The sequence below is a fragment of the Triturus cristatus genome, chromosome 5_2 (genome assembly GCF_964204655.1).
Source record: "Triturus cristatus chromosome 5_2, aTriCri1.1, whole genome shotgun sequence".
Classification (NCBI taxonomy): Eukaryota; Metazoa; Chordata; class Amphibia; order Caudata; family Salamandridae; genus Triturus; species Triturus cristatus.
The window spans coordinates 1,015,269,485-1,015,292,783 of record NC_140588.1 but is presented as its reverse complement, the minus strand read 5'-3'; the positions used below and the strand labels follow the sequence as shown (position 1 = coordinate 1,015,292,783).

The following is a 23,299-nucleotide window of genomic DNA, read 5'->3' as shown; positions in this document are numbered from 1 at the left end:
CCTCTCATGAACTATTTGAGTTATCATAGACGTCCATGCCTCACTCCCCTGTTGTGTTTCTGTTTCTTTTTTTCAGCCTGCCAAGGGATTCTGGAAAAGGCCTCCAATCATGTTGAACGTGAAAGTGGATAATCTCCGGATCTTGAACCCTTATTTCATGCAGGTGGCGACCGGCAAACTTCTGAATGCCTCCATGATCCAGTCCAGTAAAGTAATCGCTCAGGTAGGCATGCCAGGCTGTCCCGCGTGGGAGGTAGCCTGTTCACACATGTCCCACAACATTGAAGCAAGGCCCAGGTGGTAAAGCGATTACAGGCGAGCATGACACTGAGAGATCTGGGCCATCCACCCCAGGCCTCACTTGGCTACCATCCTTTGCTAAGTCAATATCTAATCGTTCTGAGAGGGTTTTTAAAAGGCAAAGACACAGACCTTCCAAAATATAACCCTCTATAATTTGTGGAACTGTTCAGATTAGCTCCAAGTAAACATCAGCCTGGAGTGTAAAAGCACACATTTTATAAGTGCATTACTGGCTGAAAAATAGTTTCATTATAGCAATTCCAGACACCTGGAAACGCCCCTGAATTAAAGAGTACATTATGACTGGAAAGGTATTTGTCCCTTTTCTTGCTGTAAGTGGCGCCCTGTGGCTCTTAAATGTACCTCAGTGGGAAAATGTACCCCTAAAATAAAAATCCTCTTAACTCTTGTGTGAGAATGGGGTCTTTACTATGCAATAAGCATTTTACATATTTGGTGCCATTTACCATCTCTGAATCAATTAATGGGTAAAAATAGTTCTCAGACTGCGCCTTGTTCTCAATATTCACCAAAGTCTCAGATCCCGAAAGGTCTCACCCCAGCACTTCCCGAAAGCCGAGCCCCGAACAGGCTGGGGTGGACTTCTTCCTTCCAACTTGTTCGGATTTTCCTTTTGCTTCAGCCATGTCACTCATTTCTTTTATCAGCCTAGTATCACGCCACCTCTCATTTCATCCCTTTGGTTGAATTTGGTTCTTCTATCTTCAATGCCTTGGTTCATCATCGCACAATATCCAGGTCACAAGAAATAGATATTGTTGATGAAAAAGAAGAGTAAATGTAACGTGCATTATCATTAAATGACGTGACTCAAAATCTGGAACCCCCAAGAAAAGACTAAAATATACACTAGTGACCATTGGTATTTTCTTTTCTTTCTGAAATATTGGCGGTCCTCCTTCGGTAGGATATGAACAGGGGGGTACTCCATGGTTGCCTTCGTCAAGAGAAGGAACAGTCCTACCCACTAAGTTTCCTTCGTCAGCGGGATAATATCCGGGGTCCTGACTACCAGTATTAAATATGAGGCGACCAATACCACGGATTTCCCTCCCTCTGCACACTCCGCCTTCTAGAGGCTGCGCGTGGATCTGCGGAAGCAGTGGGACCAGTTTAGAAGTTTTCTAAAGACATAGGACATAAATACATGAATTCTCATCACAATATAAAGAATAATTCAATATAACTGTCACACTATACAGCATTCCACATTGTTGTAAGCTCTCGAAGAGCAGTTTGAAGGAACAGGACATCCAATTTAGAATTGAAACCATTCATTCTATTGAAAGGAAATATAGAGGGGCGGTTGAGAAAGACCACAAAATATTCAGGTTTATTCCATAAAAGCTCTTTACACAGCTACGAGGCACTATAGAGAACATAAAAACATACACCCTATCGAATCTAGTAAACTTTTTTCTTAACTAATACGTATTAATCATGCAAAATACTTAGTCAAGGGGGGTTGGCGGCATGATCTTCCATTATCAGTGTTTGAAATTTGATTGATTAGGGTGTAAAACTATAATTTATTAAAAGGAATCACGTCAGATCTGATATAATAGAGGACAATTGATCCTGTCAATGTTATGTTTGAAATTGTTTGCCATCCTGCAACATATGACAATTTAGGATTCTATTTCCATGTATGCGCCGAATAGATACCATAACTAATAAGTCTCCTTTACTGGGAGAGCCGGTCAGTCCTCTGTCAAACTACCCAGAAGAATTTTGTGCATGGATATTTAGACATTAGTCTGTAAAATAGTACTGGTTTTATTCCGTACCTTAACCCCAAAACAATGAACTGAAATGCATTAAAAATGATATGCATCCTTTTCCCAATAAAAGCAACAACTGCCAGATACGGAATTGCTATTTTTATAAAGTAAAAAGAAGGTAAAAAATCTATAACACAGAAAAAATGAACGATTGTTTTTGGTAGCTGAAAAAGTGAAAGATCTCAACTTGTATATGTTTCTCCAGATGTTTACCTGGAGGTCTTTAACTAGAAGGTGTGCAGTTAGGAATATGTGTGAATTATTTAAGAAAGTAATTTGTATATGGTTGTTTGTTGACTAGGGTGTGAGCCCTGGTCAAGCATCAACCACAGTCCTTGACAGGATGAGGCACACACCAACCCTAAATTAACCTGTGCTCACCCTCTGGTAGCTTGGCACATAGCAGTCAGGCTTAGCTTAGATGCAAAGTATAAAGTATTTGTGCAACAATAGTAGTGTCATTTTTTATAACTAAGACAAGACCAAAATGACAACCATCCAGGCAGTTTTTAAGGTTTTATGAAAAATAACACCAAAAAGCACAAAGCATCAACTGTGGATATCTAGTCACCCTGGAACGGGACAAAGTCACAAGTTCAAGTCGACCATGATGGAGGGCGGGCTGGCTACAGGGACCCTGTTAGGCCTGCTGAACAAAGTACATCAAATCCTGCTTTGTGGAGCGTTGTGAGGATCTGCGTTGAAGATGCATCATGAAGCCAAAGCAATGCTTCTGTTCTGAAATGAGACGAGGCTACGTTGCGAGGTCTTGTGTCATCATCGAGGACCTTTTCAACGAGGGCTTGTAATGTGAATTCCGACATCAAGGAGGTATTCCACAGGCGGGGCGATGTGTTCATTTCAAGGCCCTGCGAGGCTGAAATGTGGAATCCGGCAGCCTTGACAATGCCTTCGATGAGGGATGCTACGGCCTGCCCCTGCGGCGTTTTTTTAGGAGCTGCAATGCGGGTCTTTTCAGTGGTTGCGATCCATACAGCATTGGCGATGCATCAGTTCTGCTCGGTGTGCCTTGCAGCACAAAAGATGTCGGTTCTGCTGGATCCACAGAGGATGGCAAAGCACCTTAATCCCACTTCCAAGGGTATAGGACTGGGGTGACACCACTGGACAGGGTATACTCACAGATGGCAGAGTCCAGGTGCTGGGTTCAAGGTTGTTGGAGTCTTTTGCCAATGAGGGTCAAGTCAGGAGACAAGCCAACATTCCCTTGGAGTCACTCTGGTGGTCCTAGGTACCACAAGATGCTGGTCCAGTCCTCACTAAGGCAAGAGGGCAGCTGGTCATAGCAGCAGGGCTGCTGTCCTTCAGAGCAGTAGTCCAGCAGAGTAGTAATCGTTTAGACAGCACAGCCTACCTCATTAATGTTCACAAAAATCACAGAGATGGAAGCCTGCTGGGGTCAGCAGACTACCATGTCTGTGATGGCTTTTCAATAAAGTAACAATTTTCTTTTAAATGCAGCCTGTTTCCCATAAAAGAAAATGGGATACGTTCCAAAAACAAAATTGAAAAGTTTTCTTTTCATTTTTTAAGAGCACGTAGTGGTCTGTGGGACCACTGCCTGCTCTTAAAAAAAGTTTTTGCAACCATTCACAAAGGGAAAGGGGTCCTTTGGTTTTCGTTTGCGAATGGGTTACCACCTACCTGAAGTAAGCGGAAAATGCGAACTGTATTTCGGTCGAAAAACATTCACACATACAACGGCGAGTCGCTATTAGGAAGGGGCGCCCTTAAGACTCTTCCTAATACCGAATCGCTAACCCATTTTGGTATTCGGTAATAAGTTACCGAATCGCAAAATAGAGGTTGGTACATAGAAAAAGGCTTTTTTTTTCAGTCGCATACAACCTGATTCTACAAATCGGGCCTTTTGCGACCTGAAAAACTCCATGATCATCTGGTCCTAGAAGCGCATTGAGGAGTTGGTGTCTGAAGCCCTACTTTTATCCCGTGGTGCCCTCCTTCTGGAAGGTGGGAGAAGCTTCTAGACAGTGGCTGCTTTGAAGTGCATGGAATTTCTTGACTTCCTTGCCCTAGCTCCAAACTGGCTGCAGTGACTGTGTAGGCGATAGGGCCTTTCTTTGAAGGCTCCCTATTCAGTTGCAAGGGGTCTGTGCTCAGGTCTGCTGTCCCTTCTAGCAGCAGATCTCCCATTGAGGCACACCTAATCCCTCTATTATATGACTGTCTCAGAGGAATTCACAAAGTCTGTCAGTTACTCCCAGTCATGTGACCGAAGGTAGGCTGCAGACCCAGAAGGGCAAAGGGCCGAAAAATACCAACTTTCTAAAAGTTCAATTTCCAAAATTGTAATCAAAAACACTTATTTTACTGTTAAATAGGGTTATTCATTATATAGTCCAAAGCTACCTAGTCCCAATTGGAAATAACAATTTTTTAAATATAATAAGGCATCCCCAATTGTATACTATGGAAGAGGTAGGCCTCACAGTAGTGGAAAATGAATGTAGGAGATTTTCAGGACCAGGACATGTAAAACTAAAATGTACGTGTCCAACCTTTCAAATACAATACATCCTCCCCTATGGGCTACCTAGGGCCTTCCTCAGGGGTGACTTTTGTTTAATAAAAGTGGAGTTTAGGGGGGTTTCAATGCCAAGTCATCATGGCAGATGTAGACTGCAGTGACAGGCTGAGGACACAATTTAGGTTCTAATTAAGTGAGTGGCACAATCAGTGCTGCAGGCCCGCTAGTAGCATTTAATACGCAGGTCCTGGGTACAAGATATACCACTCTACAAGGGACTTACTGGCAAAATTAATATTTCAATTGGGTATAAACCAATTTAACCTTGTTTTTTGGGGTTGAGCTCAAACACTTAAGCACTAGTTAGCTGTGCTAAAGTGCACAGTCCTAAGAGAGGCAAGAGGCTGGAGGAAGGACACCCTAAGGCTGACAGGTCTAACATGTGTCCCCACACAGGTGAAAGTGGTAAGAACTACTCAGCCCCTCCGGAGTTCTCTTCACTAAGGTGGAAAAACCTGAATAGTCCATCAGCATTGGCGTAATCTGATCCAGGATGGTGTTCCACCATAAAGTCCATTCCCTGTAGGGAGATGGACCTCCTCAACCATTTTGGATTCACATCCCTTATTTGCATGAGGATGACCTACCTGAGGAGCTGTGGTCTTTCTGAACCCAGAGGTGAGACACAAACACCTATGGTCTCAGCTTCGTCAGTTCCCAGACCACAGCAAAGGCTTCTCTCTCAATAGCACTCCACCTCTGTTATTTGGGAAGTAGTTTCCTAAAAATGAATGCTACAGGTTCGCATAGGCCCTCCCTTTTAGTTGTGTTAGGACTGCCCCTATGCCATGCTTCAAGGCATCTGTTTGGGCAATACACTCCTGGGAAACGTTAGGGGCCTTGACCACAGGGGCTGTGCATATGCCCTGTTTTAGGGAGTCAATGGCTTTCTAACAAGCCTCTGTCCATATCACCTTCTTGGGCGGCTACTTGGAAGTTATGTCAGTCAAGGGGCAACAATGGTGACCTATCCCTTGACAAAGTTCATGTAGTGTCCACTGAGGCCCAGGAAGGCCCTTCCCTCTGTCTGAGTTTTTGGGTATTCCAGGCTAGAATAGTCCATATTTTTGCCTGGAGGGGCTGCACCTTACCTCTGCCCACAAAGTGTCCCAAGTACACCACAGACTCCTGTCCTATTTGGCACTTGCTCACCATGATAATCAGGTCAACCTATTGCAGGGCCTGAAGCACTTCCTGCAGATAAAATAGGTGGTCCTGCCAGATGCTTCTGAAAGACAGCTATGTCATCTAAACATGAAGCACTGAAGGCCTCCATCCCAGCTAAGACCTGGTTCTCCAGGCTCTGGAAGGCAACATGGTCATCCTTCAGTCCAAAGGTCATCACTTTGAATTGAAAGTGGCCCTCTGTGGTAGAGAAGGCTGAACTCTCTTTAGCCCTCTCAGTCAGGGCAATTTGCCAGTTCCCTGAACTCAAATCAAAAATGCTCAGGAAATTGGCCTCTAACCTATCCATAAGCTCATTAGCTCCAGGGGGGATGTGGTGGGAGGGTGGGGTGGGGTGGGTGGGGGGGGGGGTGGATGTGCATCAGTCTTGGTGGCTGAGTTGAGTTCCCTGTAATCAACAGAGAATCTAAGTTCTGGGGCGGTGCCTAGTAGGCTGCCTTTGGTACCACCACCACTGGGCTGGACCAGGGACTAGTGGAGGGTTCAATAACCCCCAATTCAAGAATCGTTTCCAGCATCTTAGAGCCTTCTGCTTTGATCTTGGCCTTCTTTCTATCAAACGGCCTATTCATTTTATTTGTGACAGGAAGGCTTCCCGTAGTATCACTATTATGGGTGGTACACATGCATGTTAGCCCAGGGGTGAGGAAAAATAGAGAGGCAAATTGTTTCAGTAACTAGCAACAATTCCTCTGCTGTTCTGCGGTCAGGATAGGAGAGAGGTTGACACCTTCCAGTGACCCATGCTTCTTTTTGGACGATAAGAGATCAGGAAGATGTTCAGTCTCCTCCTCTCCATCATCCATCACCAGCGGCATTGTGCTCTCGGACATCTTGTAGGTGGTTTGAGCCGGTTCAGATGGAGTACCCTTAATGGGTTTCTGGGGGTCTTGATATCGACCACTGATAGGGCCCTGTCCAGCAGTCCATGGGCTCCACTGGCTCGATCACCCACTGTGCCTGTCCAGGCTAGAATTCCTCAATAGTATCTGCTTGGATGTACGATTACTTCATTACCTCCTGGCTTGCCTTAAAGATCTCAGAGACCTTGTTCCAGAACTTTGCCAGCTGGTTCCTGAGGGCTGCCGTGTAGCCAACAACATCCTTAGGGGGGAGGTTCTTGTGAGCTGTCTCCCAACCCTACTTGAACACACTGAGAGGTCTCCTCACAGGGTGGACATACAGAAGTTCAAATTGGCTGAAGCTCACTCCCTTCTGTGCTTACCTCCCTGTAAGCAAAAAGCAGGCATGGTAAAATAATTCCTCCCTTCTACCTCCTGGGCTCAAGCAGGCCCATAATCATGCCTTTGAGGGTCGTGTTCCATCTTTCAACAAGTCAATTTATTTGTGGACGGTAGGGTGTGAAGAACTTAAAAGTAACTTCCACATAGCTTTCATGTACGCAGATATGAAGTTGGTACCCCTGCCTGACACCACTTCTTTTGGGAAACCCACTCTAGTAAAAATCCCCATCAGGGCCCTTGCCACTACAGGTGCAGTTACGTGCCTCAGAGGGATGGTGTCTGGATATCAAATGGCACTGTCCACCAAGACCGGTATAAACCTGTTGCCTTAGGCTGTCTTGGTATCCAAGGGTCCTACCATATCTATGCCCACCCTCTCAAAGGGAGTGCCAACAAAAGGCATGGGAGTCAGGGGAGTCTGGTAGGTGAAACATGCCCTACAGAATGCATCTGACGCTGTCGTCATTTGAGGCAAATAGAAGTGGGTGGCAATCCCGGCAAACGTCTTGTCCTGCTGCAGATGTCTTACCAGGGGTATCTCATGAGCAAGCCCTGGTAGAAAGGCCCTGTAACATTGGGGAACAGCAGGCATACAAGTTGCCTGATGCTCAGGAGCCTTAAAGTCACAATACAGGAAGCCATTCTCCCACTATATGAGGTGATCTCCAGAGATGTCACCCGCTGCCTGGGCTTCAGCTTGCCTCCTCAGGCCATCAAGGGTTGGGCACTCTTTCTGTGCCTTGCAGAACTCCTCTCTGGTGGGTCCCCCCTCCGCTTGCTGTCCTGCAAGCTCAGGAAGATCACCTATGGAGGAAATGGCCTCCCCAGGAGGCTCTGGTGCTGCCTCCTCCAATATTCCATTCCCTCGTACTGTGGGACATTCAGGGCCTGGTCTCCTGGTAGCTGGATCTAGACCTTCTTGACTCCCCCCTGAGCAGCAATGGACCTGGTGGTAGCACAGACCCACTCAGGCAACCCTAACATTTCCAAGTCCTTCCAGGCAGTGTGCTCCAGGTCATTCCCTAACAAACAGACCACAGGCAGTGCAGGGCTCACAACAGCTTTCAGAAGACCTGAAATCTCAACTCAAAGGGAACCAGGGCCACCGGATACTGGCTGTACCAGTTGTCTCTACCACAACCTGATGGAATTTATTGGGTATCACCAGCTCTGAGGACATCAGATGACACGTGACAATGGTCATAATGACTCCAGTGTCCCTCTGAGCCTCCACCTTCTGGCCATTGATGATGACCCATTGCCTATACTTTGAAGTATTGAAGGGCATGTGAGTTTTGGGCACCATTTCCTTATCACTCAGGGACACTAGGGCAACCTCCCTAGTCTCCCCCACACTAACTGGGGCCATATCGCCCCCACGCGCTACACTGCTCATCCCCTGTGATTGCCCACCACTGGGGGGAGGTGCTCTCTTAGTGCAGTTGGCCTCTCCCTTGACATGCCCATATCGTACTTGGGTACAAACTTTCCAGTTTTCTGGTCTATGAAGCCTTTCCAATCTGGTTGCCAGATTTGGACCCTTTCCCCCGTGAACTATTTTGGGGGCCTTAAGATAACTCTTTATTTTTATCTCACCCCCACCCCACCTTTCTTCTGGTGGGAACCCTTATCACCATTTTGGGAGCCGTCCCCCCCCCCCCCTTCTGCACACCTCACAGGTGAACTTTTGGACATTCTAGTGCTGACCCAGAGGTCCACCTCCTCAGGAAGCTTCCTGGGGTCAGTCCGTTTGCTATCTACCAGGTGTTGGTGCAGCTCTTTAAAACAGGCACTGAGCATATGCTCCCTCAGAATCAAGCTGTACAGCCCACCAAAATCATCCACTTTGCTGCCCCACACTCAGCCCAACAGTGCCTTGATGGAATAGTCTTAAAAAGTCTACCAAGGGCTGGTTTGGGAGTTTGTGGCTGTCCCAGAAACTCTGGTGGTATTTCTTAGGGGTCAGCCCAAATGTAGAAATAAGAATGGCCTTCATAAGGTTGTGATTGGTTTGGGCCTCTATCTCAAGTGTAAGGAGTGTGGGACTCCCCACGGTGTGACATGTACCTCCTGAAGCTAGCCCCCCAGTAGTCCTCAGGGTCCTTGTGTGCCCTTAGAGCGATCTTGTATGCAGAAAACCATTTATCAATATCATGCCTCCCCATATAAGGTGGCACCAACTCCTTGGGTATGTGGACCATCCCCTCTCCAGTGGACACTGCAGGTGTGCTTCCATCATTGTTTCTGGACTCCGAGATCTGCCTTCCTTTCAGTCACACCGCCTGTGTCAGCAACAGTTTTTTCTCAGCCAAGGCTCTCTCATCCTCCGCCTTCTCTCTGGTCATTCTCTCTTCCAATTTCAACTTCATCTTGGCCAGCTGTGGCTTGAGCCTCCTCTCCTCTTTCCTGTCCTCCAGTTCTTCTGGGGTCAGACCCCTGCAGACACGCTGCTCCCTGCTCCATCCTGGGCTTCCTGTACATCTGCTGAGGTTGGTTTGGGCTCTCCTTGTACCTCAGGACCCTGGACTGGGTCCTCTCTTGCCTCATCCTTTGCCAGGGTTCCCCCTTCTCGTCATTGTCATCATTATCATCCTCTCCTGAGGCAGACTGCTATATTTGCACTTCCTCAACAGGCTGATAGCTACCTGGAGATCCAGTTGGGTAGCCCCTCTGTTTTCAGCCCCCTCTGTTTTCAGCCCCCTCTGTTTTCAGCCCCCTCTGTTTTCAGCCCCCTCTGTTTTCAGCCCCCTCTGTTTTCAGCACCCTTCTGTTTTCAGCACCCTTCTGTTTTCAGCCCCCCTCCTGTTTTCAGCCCCCCTCTGTTTTCAGCCCCCCTCTGTTTTCAGCCCCCCTCTGTTTTCAGCCCCCCTCTGTTTTCAGCCCCCCTCTGTTTTCAGCCCCCCTCTGTTTTCAGCCCCCCTCTGTTTTCAGCCCCCCTCTGTTTTCAGCCTCCCTCTGTTTTCACCACTCTTCTGTTTTCACCACCCTTCTGTTTTCACCACCCTTCTGTTTTCACCACCCTTCTGTTTTCACCACTCTTCTGTTTTCACCACTCTTCTGTTTTCACCACTCTTCTGTTTTCACCACCCTTCTGTTTTCACCACCCTTCTGTTTTCACCACCCTTCTGTTTTCACCACCCTTCTGTTTTCACCACCCTTCTGTTTTCACCACCCTTCGGTTTTCACCACCCTTCTGTTTTCACCACCCTTCTGTTTTCACCACCCTTCTGTTTTCACCACCCTTCTGTTTTCACCACCCTTCTGTTTTCACCACCCTTCGGTTTTCACCACCCTTCGGTTTTCACCACCCTTCGGTTTTCACCACCCTTCGGTTTTCACCACCCTTCGGTTTTCACCACCCTTCTGTTTTCACCACCCTTCTGTTTTCACCACCCTTCTGTTTTCACCACCCTTCTGTTTTCACCACCCTTCTGTTTTCACCACCCTTCTGTTTTCACCACCCTTCTGTTTTCACCACCCTTCTGTTTTCACCACCCTTCTGTTTGCAAAGATTCTTCATCTCAGCCCTGCATAGTCTCATCATCTCAGCCCTGCATAGTCTCATCATTTCAGCCCTGCATAGTTTCATCATCTCAGCCCTGCCTAGCTTCACCATCTCAACCCTGCTGAGGGTGTCGAAGTTGCACAGCTAATCTCTATGGTGCAGAAAGAAAGGTAGAGCTTTTAAATTTAGAAATGCCAAATTATTCATCTGGAAATCTTGCGTAAGGAAATGTTATTTGGAATTTGCTTTCATTTATAAGTTCATGCATTCATAATTCAATATACTTTTATAAATGTTGCCACTGTCGCAAACATTAAAATGTTGCTGAACATCAAAAGAAAGCCATTAAAGATAATGGGGTAACCCAGTAACCCTCAGAACCTGGGTGTATATGTGAAACAAAAACAGTGGTTCTGTTGGGAGTCACGTAAACTTGGTTTCTAAAGTACTTAATACAAGTCATCAATATTTCACTGATCATTCAATGAAAGGGACTAAGCACACACATAACAATGAAAGAGGTTCTGAAACTGAATTCCTTTTTACTCTTTGTGTACATCAAGACAATATATACAGGGCTGTCCAACAGTAAAACACATGGACCGTGAAACAATTAGTGACTGATCGTGTTTAGTGACATGGTGCTGTACAAAAATTAACACATATGTGTTATAACAGAACCATTGTTTTTGTTTCGAACATCAAAAGAAGTTTGCAAACATTGGTGATATGGGAACCAAAATGAAATAAATAGGTATTTTATCTCCTCTGTATAAACCTAGTGACCCTATGGAGAAACTGAGAAAAGAAGATTGGTAAATAAAAGTTCCAGGTATGGGACTACTGTTGAAGGCAGTCAGCACTGGGTATAAATCACCATTCATCATTGTTTTGCCAACAAAAGTTTATTTCCCTGGCACAGTTGTGACTACTAAGAGTATATTAGTGCCAGTAAGTCTTGTGCCCACTTTTTATAGGTTGCACATTGGAAAGATATTGTCTAATTAGCAGTTCGCAAACAGTATATTTTTATATAAAATATTCAGTCAGTAAGGAAGAAGGAAACTATATACACAATATATAAAAATTCCCGTGATGTAGATAAAATAAACAGTCTGAGATACGGAGAATGAAAGAACTGGAATGTTTAATGGTCACAGCTCAGTCGAGCTTATCCAATCGGAGAAAGGGGACCATACTCCTATAACTCACTTCATTGGAAGTTGGCATCTTCTAAGAAAGTCAGGCTGTTGCTATTCCCACATGGTAACTTGATGCAGTCTGTTCTTATCACATTCCACTATGTATATCCTGGCTACAGATTTAAAGCCCAGGGCCCAATCATAGGTATGCCTGAGCTTCACTATTACCTAGTGGAGGCTTTTACATAAAAGGGTATCCTGCCATCCTACACCTCCTTTTGGCACGTTGGTATAAAACTGATTTACAGTCATTTATCATTGAACAGATCGGAATGATGATGTTTTTATCATGCCAGTACTTTTCGACTGGTTGAAGTGGGTGCATTGATGCCCGTGAGATCAGCATTGATAGTTTGCTGCTAGATTCTTGAGTGGAATTCCATTGGGAGATGTGGATCTCCTATGAAGGCTTTGTTACTTGCCTTGCTGCAAGATAATGACGTTGCAGCTTGCTTCAGCTCCATAGTTGGTGATTGGTGGGGTCTGCGCTTCTGCAGTCTTCCAATGGGAATTTTGTGAAAGTGGGAAGAGATGTGGTGGGGTTGAAAGTTGGGAATAGGTGGAATTTGTCAAAGATGATGCATGCTCCCAACTGTTTTTTAAAGGAAGGATAGGGATAGTTTGCAATGAGTAGATTAAGGTTTCTGAGGGCGTTTACAAGATTCAAGAAGAATGTATGATGCCTTGTACTTATGTGGTGTTTTAGCATTATTATGCTGCCACGAATTGTTCTATATTTATCCTATTTTTGAAGGTCCACCATTAAGAGGATTGAATAATGACACTGGAAAACGTAGCTGCATCAGAAGAGCACCTGGAGCAGTGTTACTGATAAGTTCCTGGGGGGCGCAATGAGTGTGTTCACCTGCTTTGTGCACCCCAGGTACTTAGAAATTACAGAAGGGACCACAGATGCTTGTGTGGCCCCTTCTGTAATACTAATGGCTCTGGCGCACATGTAGCACCACCTCAATCTTCAGAGGGTGTTCCATCATTTGTATGGCTAAAGTATAGAAAGTAATGGATGGAGTGCTTGAATTATCCTAAGCCACTGGTAATTATTTGGGCCACATCCCAGTCCATGGTTATTTTGCACACCATGCCACCTCAGGTTGGACCCATCCATATGCAAACCAGTCTTGACCCTGTTTCAATAGGATCAGTCCAGCATGAAATGCCAGGTTAGGTCCTCCCTGAAACAGAATACAAGCAACACATTACCGGTTTGCCACTGATTGCGTCTTTTAGTACGGTATAGCTCGACTCCAATTGCACAATGAGCACGGGAACCACGTCTGGGCATATCCGTCGCACTTAGCGTGACAACTGAAAAACCAATAAATTGATGGATAGCATGCTTGAATTAAGCTCAGCCACTGGTATTTGCTTTGGGCCACTCACCAGTTTATCTGCCCATCATGCTACCTCAGTTTGGACCAAGCCTTATGCAAATTAGTCTTGACTCTGCTCCAGTAGGAACAGTCCAGCCTGACATGCCAGGCACATTCCCTTGGGAGGCACACTGGCAACACACCACAAAAATGCAGTGCACTTTCAGTATGCCCACTGAGGGCAGATCTCTGGAGGGGCTAAAGGGGGCCCCATGGATCCCCCCGGACCTCTTCCTACAGCAAGGTGCTGTCTTCAAAGTGTAGGCAGGTTGCCGTCTGTGCAGAGAAACTCGGAGCAGTTCTCAATGAGTCACTTTCTATTTCACTAAATGCGCTGCCCTCAGGGCAGCGTGAGTTCACGGCTGCCCTGAGGGCAGCACTTTCATCATAATAGGGCCTACTGTCCCTGTTTGCAGCCAGTGCAGCTGTTTAAAGGTCATGTACATCCAGTGTATGATTACAGAGTGTGTTTTCATTAGGCTTAAGACACTCTCTTCCTTGGTTTATGGCCCCTCCAAGAGGGAGAGGGAGAGTCATTGACATGTTATGATGGATCTTAAGTGTAAGAACCAGCTTTAGTTTTCTGATTTGGTTGAATTCAGTTATGACTTATTCACCTGGATGTTGAGATATAAGCTTGCCTAAGTTTTGGAAATGGTGTTTGAACTTGATCTTAATGTAACAGTTGACTGAATTAGACCGACTTAAAGCTACTTGACTGGTGAAACCTAGGAGGAGGAGAGTTTTGGATTGAAGGACACGACGGGTCCAGGTGTATTGTTTCTTTGCTTCAGTCATCCGCTTTGTCTTATGGTTATGTAGGTTGTGGAGATATTTTCCAAAATGGGTTAGAAATTTGTGCCTACACTTTATAATTACTCTGCCCAGCTCGTATAGGTTCATTATAGCTCGCCCTTGAGAGATCTCCGGTGTCGTCAGTTTCAGGTCCACACTTTGATGTGAGGAAGAAATAGTAAGTTCTTTGCATGACCTTTCTGGAGAGGTGGAAGAGCAGGTGTCTGGTTGATTGCATGGTGTTGATTTCTTGAACCTGTGCCTGGCAAACATATACTCCTATAACAGGCCATATTGTCAGGTATAAGGGAAGTTAAGAATGACCTCTCTTAGGTCTGATGGGGCCTGAGTCCTGGAGTTACTCTGAAATGCACAACCTGTGAGTTTTGTGCCCTTTCACTATTGTTAGTTGCTTCCACGGTGGAAATATTGGTGGCAGAGAGATAAATATGTAGGGATTACTGGAAAAAAGAAATTAGTTTTAGAGAAGTCTTTTAATATATAGTTAACAAAAATCTGTATTCTACTTTATTTGCTAAGGGGCTTCCACTTGGACTGTCTTAAAGATTTAAATTGTTTTTCAAAGAACTGAATGGAACTTGGGACATGCGTCTAGGTTGATCATTGTAGAAAACTGTAACCGGTGTCTAATGCATTTTTTGCGGTGTAATTCCCCTAATCCCCCTTTATCCGCTAAAAATAGAAATGTGTAAACTCACCTAAATACCAGCATACAAATACTTAATTAAAAAATACGATGTAAATATATTTACAGTATGGGTACAATATGTGGTTAAAGTTGTTTATATTTCTTTAAGAAGTGTCCTATGTTTCTGGGCAGTTTAGCCAGGCAGCAGTTTAGTAAACCGGCCTTCTTCAGGGTTTAGATGGCGACAAGTCCCAAGTTAAATGTAATGTAGAAATGTAAGTGATGTGACCTTCATGGCTCTTTCTCTCTCTCTCTCCTTCCTTCCATACTTTTCCCCTGCAGAAACCAACAAGTGGCTTGCTGGCGATTACATTTGCTCTGCATTTCTGTGATGTGGTCCACATAGCGGGGTTTGGCTATCCGGAGCTCTCGAATAACCGAACGCCGATACACTACTATGAGAAAGCCACACTACAGTCCATGGCGGTAAGCTCCTGCAGCTGACTTCGGTCTACTCAGCATGGCTCTGTTGGTTCAGATATGCCCAGATTCTGCATGTTTTCAAGCCCCTCACTGGGCACCTCAGTCTGCTTTAGGTGGCACAGGATTACTTGGAGCTACTGCTCCATCGGGTGGATGGACTGTGCACCCTCACCCTCCATGATCAGATGGGATAGAGAGAGACCAGAAAGAAAGATGAATACACTGTGTCCTGGGAGTTTATTTTTGGTACTACTGTACACCTGTAGGAGACGATTTCTCAGCTGCCCCAAAGACGTGCGAGGAGATGTTGTGGGGAGACGGGTGAGGGTTCCAAGTACAGGAGAAATCCATACAACCTAGTTGCTAAATTCAGAGTATAGTATTCTGGCAGTCACTCAAGGGCTGGTCTGATAGGTCAGTGTGTGGAGTGTTGTTCTGGCCTGATGGGCCTTGCATTTGATTTCCCTGATTTTACTACAAATGTTGCATGCAGGAAGCCCAGATGCACGCAGTCTCCCATACCTTGCAAAACTCCATACAGCATGTTTTCACAAGTTCAAAACTGCCCGGATGTATAAATGTGGGTGCTTTTATGGTTATCTGAAACACTAATGGAGGCCAGTTTTGTTTTGGTGTCTGGCCCTCTTTTCTGTTCCAGTGTGACTGCTTAAATGTTATCTCCTGAGGCAGTATTGCCCGCTCTTTATGATTTTATCCTTGCCCTGCCTCGCCTGACAAGAAGGGAGACAGGGGGCTGCATGGGCCATTAATTTGATGCTGCTGTGGTGGGAGCGCCGGACAGGCCTTATGTTCTATCTGGTACTTTCCCAGGGGGCTGGAGCCCGAACAGGCTGGTATTGACAGCCCAGGGCAGGTAATGGGGCCTCTGTCACTTCCCTTGACTCCCGTCATAAGTGCAGCAGGCACTGGGAGGCTTCAAGAAAGAGATGAAGGGAAGTAGAAAATAGAGTTAGAGAAGAGAGGGAGAATGGATGGATGGAAAGAGAGAGATTGGCAAAGGAAGGGAGCAGGGCTGGCATAAATATTTTTGCCAGGGTTGCTTTTGATTTCCCAGTCTGGCCCTGACTGATAGACTGGGAAGTTGTCAGATTTTTTTTTTTTTCTTTTTTTTTTTTTTACAAAGGTGTAAAGGGAGCGGGAATGAATAGTCAAAGTAGGGAGCAGTGACATTAATTTAAAAAATCAGGAGTTACATGTTTTAACGTAGGAAAGATTAGAGTGCTGTCAGGGTACAATTTTGGCTACCACTGCCTGTCAGTTCTTATATTTATTGACTCCTATTCCCAAGTAATCGAAATGCAGAACCACCGAGTTTATCTTGATGCAGCCTAATCTATTTTTATTACAGAATATGGATTATCATTGATCAAAACTTGGCATATGTTATCATTAATTTGAAATTCAGTACACTTACAAAACTCAGTACATGAAATACGGACAGTGTCATCTGCATGTTTGTGTGTCAAAATAGCTTACTTAAAAACATCATCTGATTTAACCTTATTCTAAATATATATATATATCTATATCAAGCAGGGGTGAGAAAAAAGGGGGGGGGGGTCACAAAACATGTTTTCCCCATGCAATTTTCCATAGGGAACTTTAGTCGCAGCTACAGCCCGAACTGCTGAACGGAATTACACCAAATTTGGCAGAAAGGTAGACCTTGGTTCAGAGTCGTGCCTTTTGCTTAAATTGTGTAAATCCGTTCAGTAGTTCCTGAGAAAATCAAAAGTAAAATAACATGTATAACTGGGCGGAGCCTAACTACACATCTCATCGTGAGATCTGATTGGCTGTCAGCACTTCATCCAAGAAGTGTTGGCAGCCATCTTGGGACCAATATAAGTGATAGCAGCTCATTAAAAAGCATTGCAGTTTATAGAAGGTTTTAAGACTTTAGTTACATTATAAATCATTTGTTGATGTACCATACTCATTTTAGGAATTGTGGTATGTTCTAAGGTGATTTTACCATGTGAAAAAGCATTCGGCTGGGATATCATGAATCATGTTTGAGAGAACTAGTTTCTCATGCTTTTCCCACAGAAGTTTGGAAGGTGATCTATAAGCCAAACTGAGAGCATATTTTCTGTAAATTCACATTATCTTTCTCAGTCATGTGAGAATGAAGTCTGAAATTCTGAGTAAAACATGTACATCCAACCAGGTCAGAGACTGTCAGTTGATTCCTTTGTGTTCTACTGCAGCCTCCCAGAGTGTTCCAAAGAATAACTAGAGCACTAACAGTCCTACTTATGACAAACGTATGGCACACCTGAAGTCATCTTGATTGGAATAAAGGGGTAACTGTTAAAACAATTAATTTTGCCATAGAAAGTATGATTAGTGCTGCAGAAAGAAAAATTAGGGCACATTTTGAGTGACTTCTCAAATCCTCTTCTATTTCATTAAAAAAGTCTGACATGCAGACTGAAACATGCACTTTCAATACCAGCAGCAGACTTTCCTGGTGAGCAGTAGCTTTACTACGGTGATCTAATGAGCAACTAGAGTGCTAACATTCTGAATTTATGGCAAATGTGTGACACATCTGAATGCCTTCTTGAAGGAACCAAAGTAAACAAGCATTGAAAATGCAATAGGTCTTGCCCTCGTTTGAGTTAAAGCAATTCTGTTTGTAATTAGGTGGCTTTTTACCTTTGCTTGTATTAGTGTTTTTCAAACTTTCATGTACATAACATGCATATGTATGCATATATGTATATGTATGCATGCATTTATATTTGTATTTATATAGATATGCAGATTATATATATGTTTATGTATGCATATACATATATATACATATATATAAATATATATGCATATATATGTGCATATGTGTGCGTGTAGAGAGTTAGAGGTGTAGAGGTAGAGAGATAGAGGTAGAGAGGTATAGGTAGAGATGTAGAGCATAGTAGAGAGAGAGGTAGAGAGAGGTAGAGAGTAGTGAGTGATTAATAGAGAGAAGAGAGTGAGTAGTAGAGTAGCAGAGTGAGTAGTAGAGAGTAGTAGAGTGAGTATTAGAGAGTGAGTAGTTGAGTGAGTAGTAGAGAGTAGTAGAGTGAGTAGTAGAAAGTAGTAGAGTAATATAGAGTGAGTAGTTAGAGAGTGAGTAGCAGAGAGTGAGTAGCAGAGAGTGAGTAGCAGAGAGTGAGTAGCAGAGAGAGAGTAGTAGAGAGTAATAGAGTAGTAGAGAGTGAGTACTAGAAAGTAGTAGAGAGCAAATAGTAGAGAGCAAGTACAGAGTGAGTAGTAGAGAGTGAGAAGTACAGAGAGTAAGAGAAAGTAGTAGAGTAGTAGAAAGTGAGTAGTAGAAAGTGAGTAGTAGAAAGTGAGTAGTAGAGTGAGTAGTAGAGTGTAGTGGAGAGTGAGCAGTAGAGAGCGAGTAGTAGAGTGAGTAGTGGAGAGTGAGCAGTAGAGAGTGAGTAGTGGAGAGTGAGCAGTAGAGAGTAGTAGAGAGTGAGTAGTAGAGAGTAGCAGGGAGTGAGTAAAGTAGTAGAGTGAGGAGTAGGGAGTGAGTAGTAGACATAGGTTTCAGAGACGTTATAGTTAGAAATTAGCATTTAAAAAACCTTAGAAATTCACAGAAAAAACCATGGGTTTCTGGGGTGTTATAGTTAGCTGGCCATTTCACTCGTACAAAACCATAGAACTTCCTCCGTTATAGTTAGTTCCGCTAACTATAACTCGCGCGCCCGCAATGCCCTGCTGATGATGTCACATATTGCATCATTCATGCCATGGTCAGTGACATCTCAAATGACATCACTGATGACATCACTGATGACATCATCCAGTGAATGTGGTTTAGTTTGAAATTTAAATATGTATTATATATATATATACCAATCTGTATTGAAGATTGAGTGGATATATAACTGTCTGGATGGAGGATTTAGTAGCTGTCTGTTTAAGTGAGTAATTAAAAGTGTCTCACTTAATACATGGATTAGTAACTAAACTATGTGAATGTTTGCAGCACTGTTTCTGTTGAGATTGAGATTGTTTCCCTGGGCTCAATTCTCTGCATCTGCTATGTCTGTTCAACTTTAGTACTATATTCCTGAATATATTTTAAATATTAGCTCTTATAGATATGGTGGAACCTTCAATTTAAATAAATCACCTTCTGGATTGTTCTGTCAATATTATCAAAGGCCATTTGTAGGTACACAAATGCTATAAACAGCCTTGCAATCCTGAGCATAACATACTTCCATCTGATTAACTCCAGCTTTAAGCATTACTTTGTTTTTCACTATTACAATGATAGCAGATGCTCCCTTTCAGCAGAGTTGTTCTCGACACAGCGCAGTTTCAGGACTATCTTCCCACACTGCGAGTGCAGGATATTTGGGCTATGATTATGATGTTTCAGCCTCTGTGCTGGATTTCAGTGAGACTGACTCTGAGGCTGTTGGATATCATGGCCTCATGCAACCTGCTAGTGGGGAGCAGCAGCTGCAGAAAACAAAATTTTTTATCGATCATTAACATTTGAGTGCACGTCTTCTTTGAGTATGAGGGCAGAGGCGTTACCATTTTTACTTGCAGGCAGGTCACTGTTGCCTAAATTACACATGTCGGATTGGTCAGCTGACTTGCACCGGCCAGCCAGACATGCGCACTCAGACCATAGCAAGTGCTAGCTCTCTAATAGCAGACAGACAGCAGAAACAGGCTCATAGTCTGAATAAGAGCTCTGCCTTAGCCTGCTCCGACCAATCATGGAGCTACTCTCATGCTGGAAAATTCATGAGCGCATCTCCAGGATTGGTTAGGTTCATAGGCTCTCTTCCTGTCTTCAAATTAGAATGAAGAAGTACTGCATGCGTTCAGAGTTCCATTGAATGGCCTTCTCCTAAGACACTAATGGCGGAAACTGACGTTGGTAAGTAATATTTCCGATCATGTCACTCATTGATCTCCAGGGTCCTACTGTCCCTCTTCTCCTCCTTTCTCGCACAGCTCACCTATCCCACACTTCTCCTGTCACTTGACTTAATCTTGCAACATTCCCATACTGTTAGGCTATTTCCTCTTTTATTCCCCCTACCACCAAAGTTCTATTATGGTAGTGCCTTTACCATGTGCGGTTATATTGCGTATTAACTGACATTACACTTGGCTATCTGCCGGTGGCACAGCCAAACATGGCTATACTTACAGCACACCAAACCAACTGTGATTGCATGGAGGCACCCTGAAGGGAAGCAATACTTATCTCTGAAGAATGGCATCTACTTGGAGACTATCAGTACTGTTTGAGTAATTACTGAACTACCAGAGAAAATGAAGTATGGGTGAACAACTGCAGAACAACTAAGTTATGAACAAATGAAATTGCATCTACCATCTACCTGCATTGTGGGTGAATTAGTGCAACATGTTATAGAAAAAATGACAGCTGTGATATGTTGACGGTGCATGGATCTCAACAAAAGGTGTGTGTTAATCCACTCAGCTTTCTTACTGGCTGCTACATAATAAGGAGCTGCACGGACAAGTCGGGGGGAGGGGGGGCCTTAGCAGTCTGCCTTTTTCCAGGCCTCGTCTTGACACCAGCAGGCGACACTGTACCCAGCTTTGACATTGATTCACCGCTATAGGTCAGCAGCGGATTACCATTGGCAGGAGGTGAGCAGAGATGGGGAGGGAGAGGAGCCGAGCAGCCAGGGCGGGGGCTGCCGGCCCAGAGCAGAAGGTTGTGGTGTTGCCCCAGGTGCTGGATCCACTATGTTTCCGTCACTGTGCCTCCACACTGGTGGAAGAAGGGTTAGGGACAGCTTTGCTCTGTCCCTGTCGTACTTGTTTAAATGACTAGGCTGCGGCCGCTGGTCGTGCTAGGCAATGGTGTCCACTAGGGACCCAGCAAAAACAAGGGGCTGTTATTGGGCCACAGAGAATGAGGACAACCTTGCAGAGCCGGACACTGTATCCAAACCAAGCAGTTCAGGAATCGACATTCATATTGTATAAAGTTTTATTATTATTATGACAACTTCTATTTTTTATAGTCTGTAACCGCACCAGTTAGCATTCTAAATGTCATAATTTTTCCCACCAAAGCTATTCGGTTATGGAGGTTGGGATGTACTGCGCTAGCTGTACTGTCTCTATGGCATGTATATGTTAGCTCCAGTGAACCCCGAGACCTGCTTGCTTCACCACTTTCAGATGTCACTAGCCGCCACTGCTGCTAGTGACACATGCCCATTGGGATGTGTGGGCTTTGCCATGTGACCTGAAGTTCAGGGGAATCTCTTAGACCTGGTCCAGATCTCAGTGTGAACTGAAAAGATCCGCAGTGGTGCAATTGGGTCAGCGCCAGACCTCTCTTCCTTACCCAACGAGAGCGAACTGTAGTTACAGATGTGGCACGCCTGGGCTGGGGCAGCCACATGGGAGAGGCAAAGATTAAAGGACTTGGATCTCCGGCGAAGTCCAGGATCCACATCAACTTGTTGGAGCTTTGGGTTATCCGGTTGTCATTGAAAGCCTTTCTTCTTTCGATCAACGGAAGGCAGGTGCAAGTGTTTACGGACAACACCACCACCATCTGGTACTGCAACAAACAGTGCAGGGTGAGGCCTTCGACCCTTTGTCCCGAGACTCTGCTTCTCTGGACATGGCTGAAATGTCACGTTCAACACCTGGTGGGCTCTCTGAATGCCAGAGCGGGCAAACTCAGCTGTCGATGTCTACCGGATCACAAATGGCGTCTCCATCCAGAGGTGGTGCAAGTTCTCTTCCAAGATTGGAGAGAGCCTTGGTCAGATCTGCTCGCCACTGCGGAGAATGTCCAATGTCAGCAGCACTGCATGCTGCGGTTTTGAAGGCGGATGTTGCTCAGATACGCTATTTTTATCTCTGTTTCTAGTGGAGCTCCAGACACCTTTCGGCTGATACCACTCCTGCCCGGAGTATTTAAGAAGATCAGGAACGACTGGGCCGATGCCATTTTTGAGGTTCCAGATTGGGCACGGAGAGTCTGGGATCCCCAAATTCTGAGCATCAGTCCTTTGATCAGATTGCTGCTTCGGGAGGATCTTCTATCACAGCAACAGGGCAAGGTCTTGCACCTGAAGCTGCGCACCCTCTGCCTTCATGTGTTGAGTTTGAGCGACAACAGTTGAAAGCTTTTGACTTCCCTCACGAAGCCTGTGATGTGAATCTGGCAGCCAGGCATCTTCCCACTATGACAGTATATGCCCGTCGTTGGGGCGAATTTGTGACATGGTATGCATCCAAGAACATTGCCCCTCTTTCTGCATCTCTCTCCCAAGTTTCATTGTATGTTCTTTCTTTGGCCCAACATGGCTCAGTGCACTGTAAGGGCTGATTGTCGACCATCTTGGCTTTCCTGCGGTTACCAGACCGACCTTCTTTTTTAAGTCATCTGTTGTGACTTGCTTTCGTAAGGGACTTCAGCATCTGTTCCCTCCAAGACCACTCATCATACCCCAATGGGATCTCAGTCTGGCCTTAACATTCTTCATGTGCGTACCCTTTGAGCCCCTGCACAACCACCCAATTTGCCTTCTCACCATCAAAACAGCTTTTCTGGTGGCTTTAACATCGGAATGAGGCTCAGCAAACTGCATGCACTTTCTGTATACTCTCTCCACACAACGTTCTATCCAGACAAACTGTTTCTGAGGACCCATAACTCTTTCCCTTCAAAGGTTGTGTCAGCTTTTCATGGAGGCAGGCTATCCCCGTGCCTGCCTTCTTCACTCTGCCTCAGCTTTCTAAAGAAGAGGAGAGACTCCAATGCCTGGATCCAAAATGAGCATTGATTGTACCAAAGAGCTTGGGGTGGACGATCAACTGTTTGTTGGGTATGTCGGGGCGAACAAGGACGAAGTTGTACAGAAACTAACCATCTCACGATGGATAGTGCCCTGCATAAAAATCTGCTAGGCAATTGCCAAAAAGCAACCCATGAGGGATTGCGTGCTCATTCCACGAGAGCTATGGCTGTGACCACTGGCTCAGAGGGCCCCTGTCCTGGACATCTGTCATCCACCAATGTGGGCATCACTGCACATGTTCAGCAAACATTACTTTCAGGACAGCCCGGTCCATCGTAATGGCCATTTTGCCCGTTTGGTCCTACAGGACTATTTGGTCTAATCTGCTCG

General features: G+C 45.0%; 1 protein-coding gene across 7 annotated transcripts in view; it reads left to right on the top strand.

Moving 5' to 3' along the window:
* ST3GAL4 (ST3 beta-galactoside alpha-2,3-sialyltransferase 4) overlaps positions 1–23,299 on the top strand; it is a 352,906-nt gene that overhangs the window by 323,003 nt on the left and 6,604 nt on the right. For all 7 annotated transcript variants that reach the window (XM_085608300.1, XM_085608297.1, XM_085608296.1 and 4 more), the window contains 2 exons: positions 77–223; positions 14,988–15,131. In XM_085608300.1, the coding sequence (XP_085464426.1) occupies positions 77–223; positions 14,988–15,131 (291 nt within the window). The remainder of the gene's footprint in view (positions 1–76; positions 224–14,987; positions 15,132–23,299) is intronic.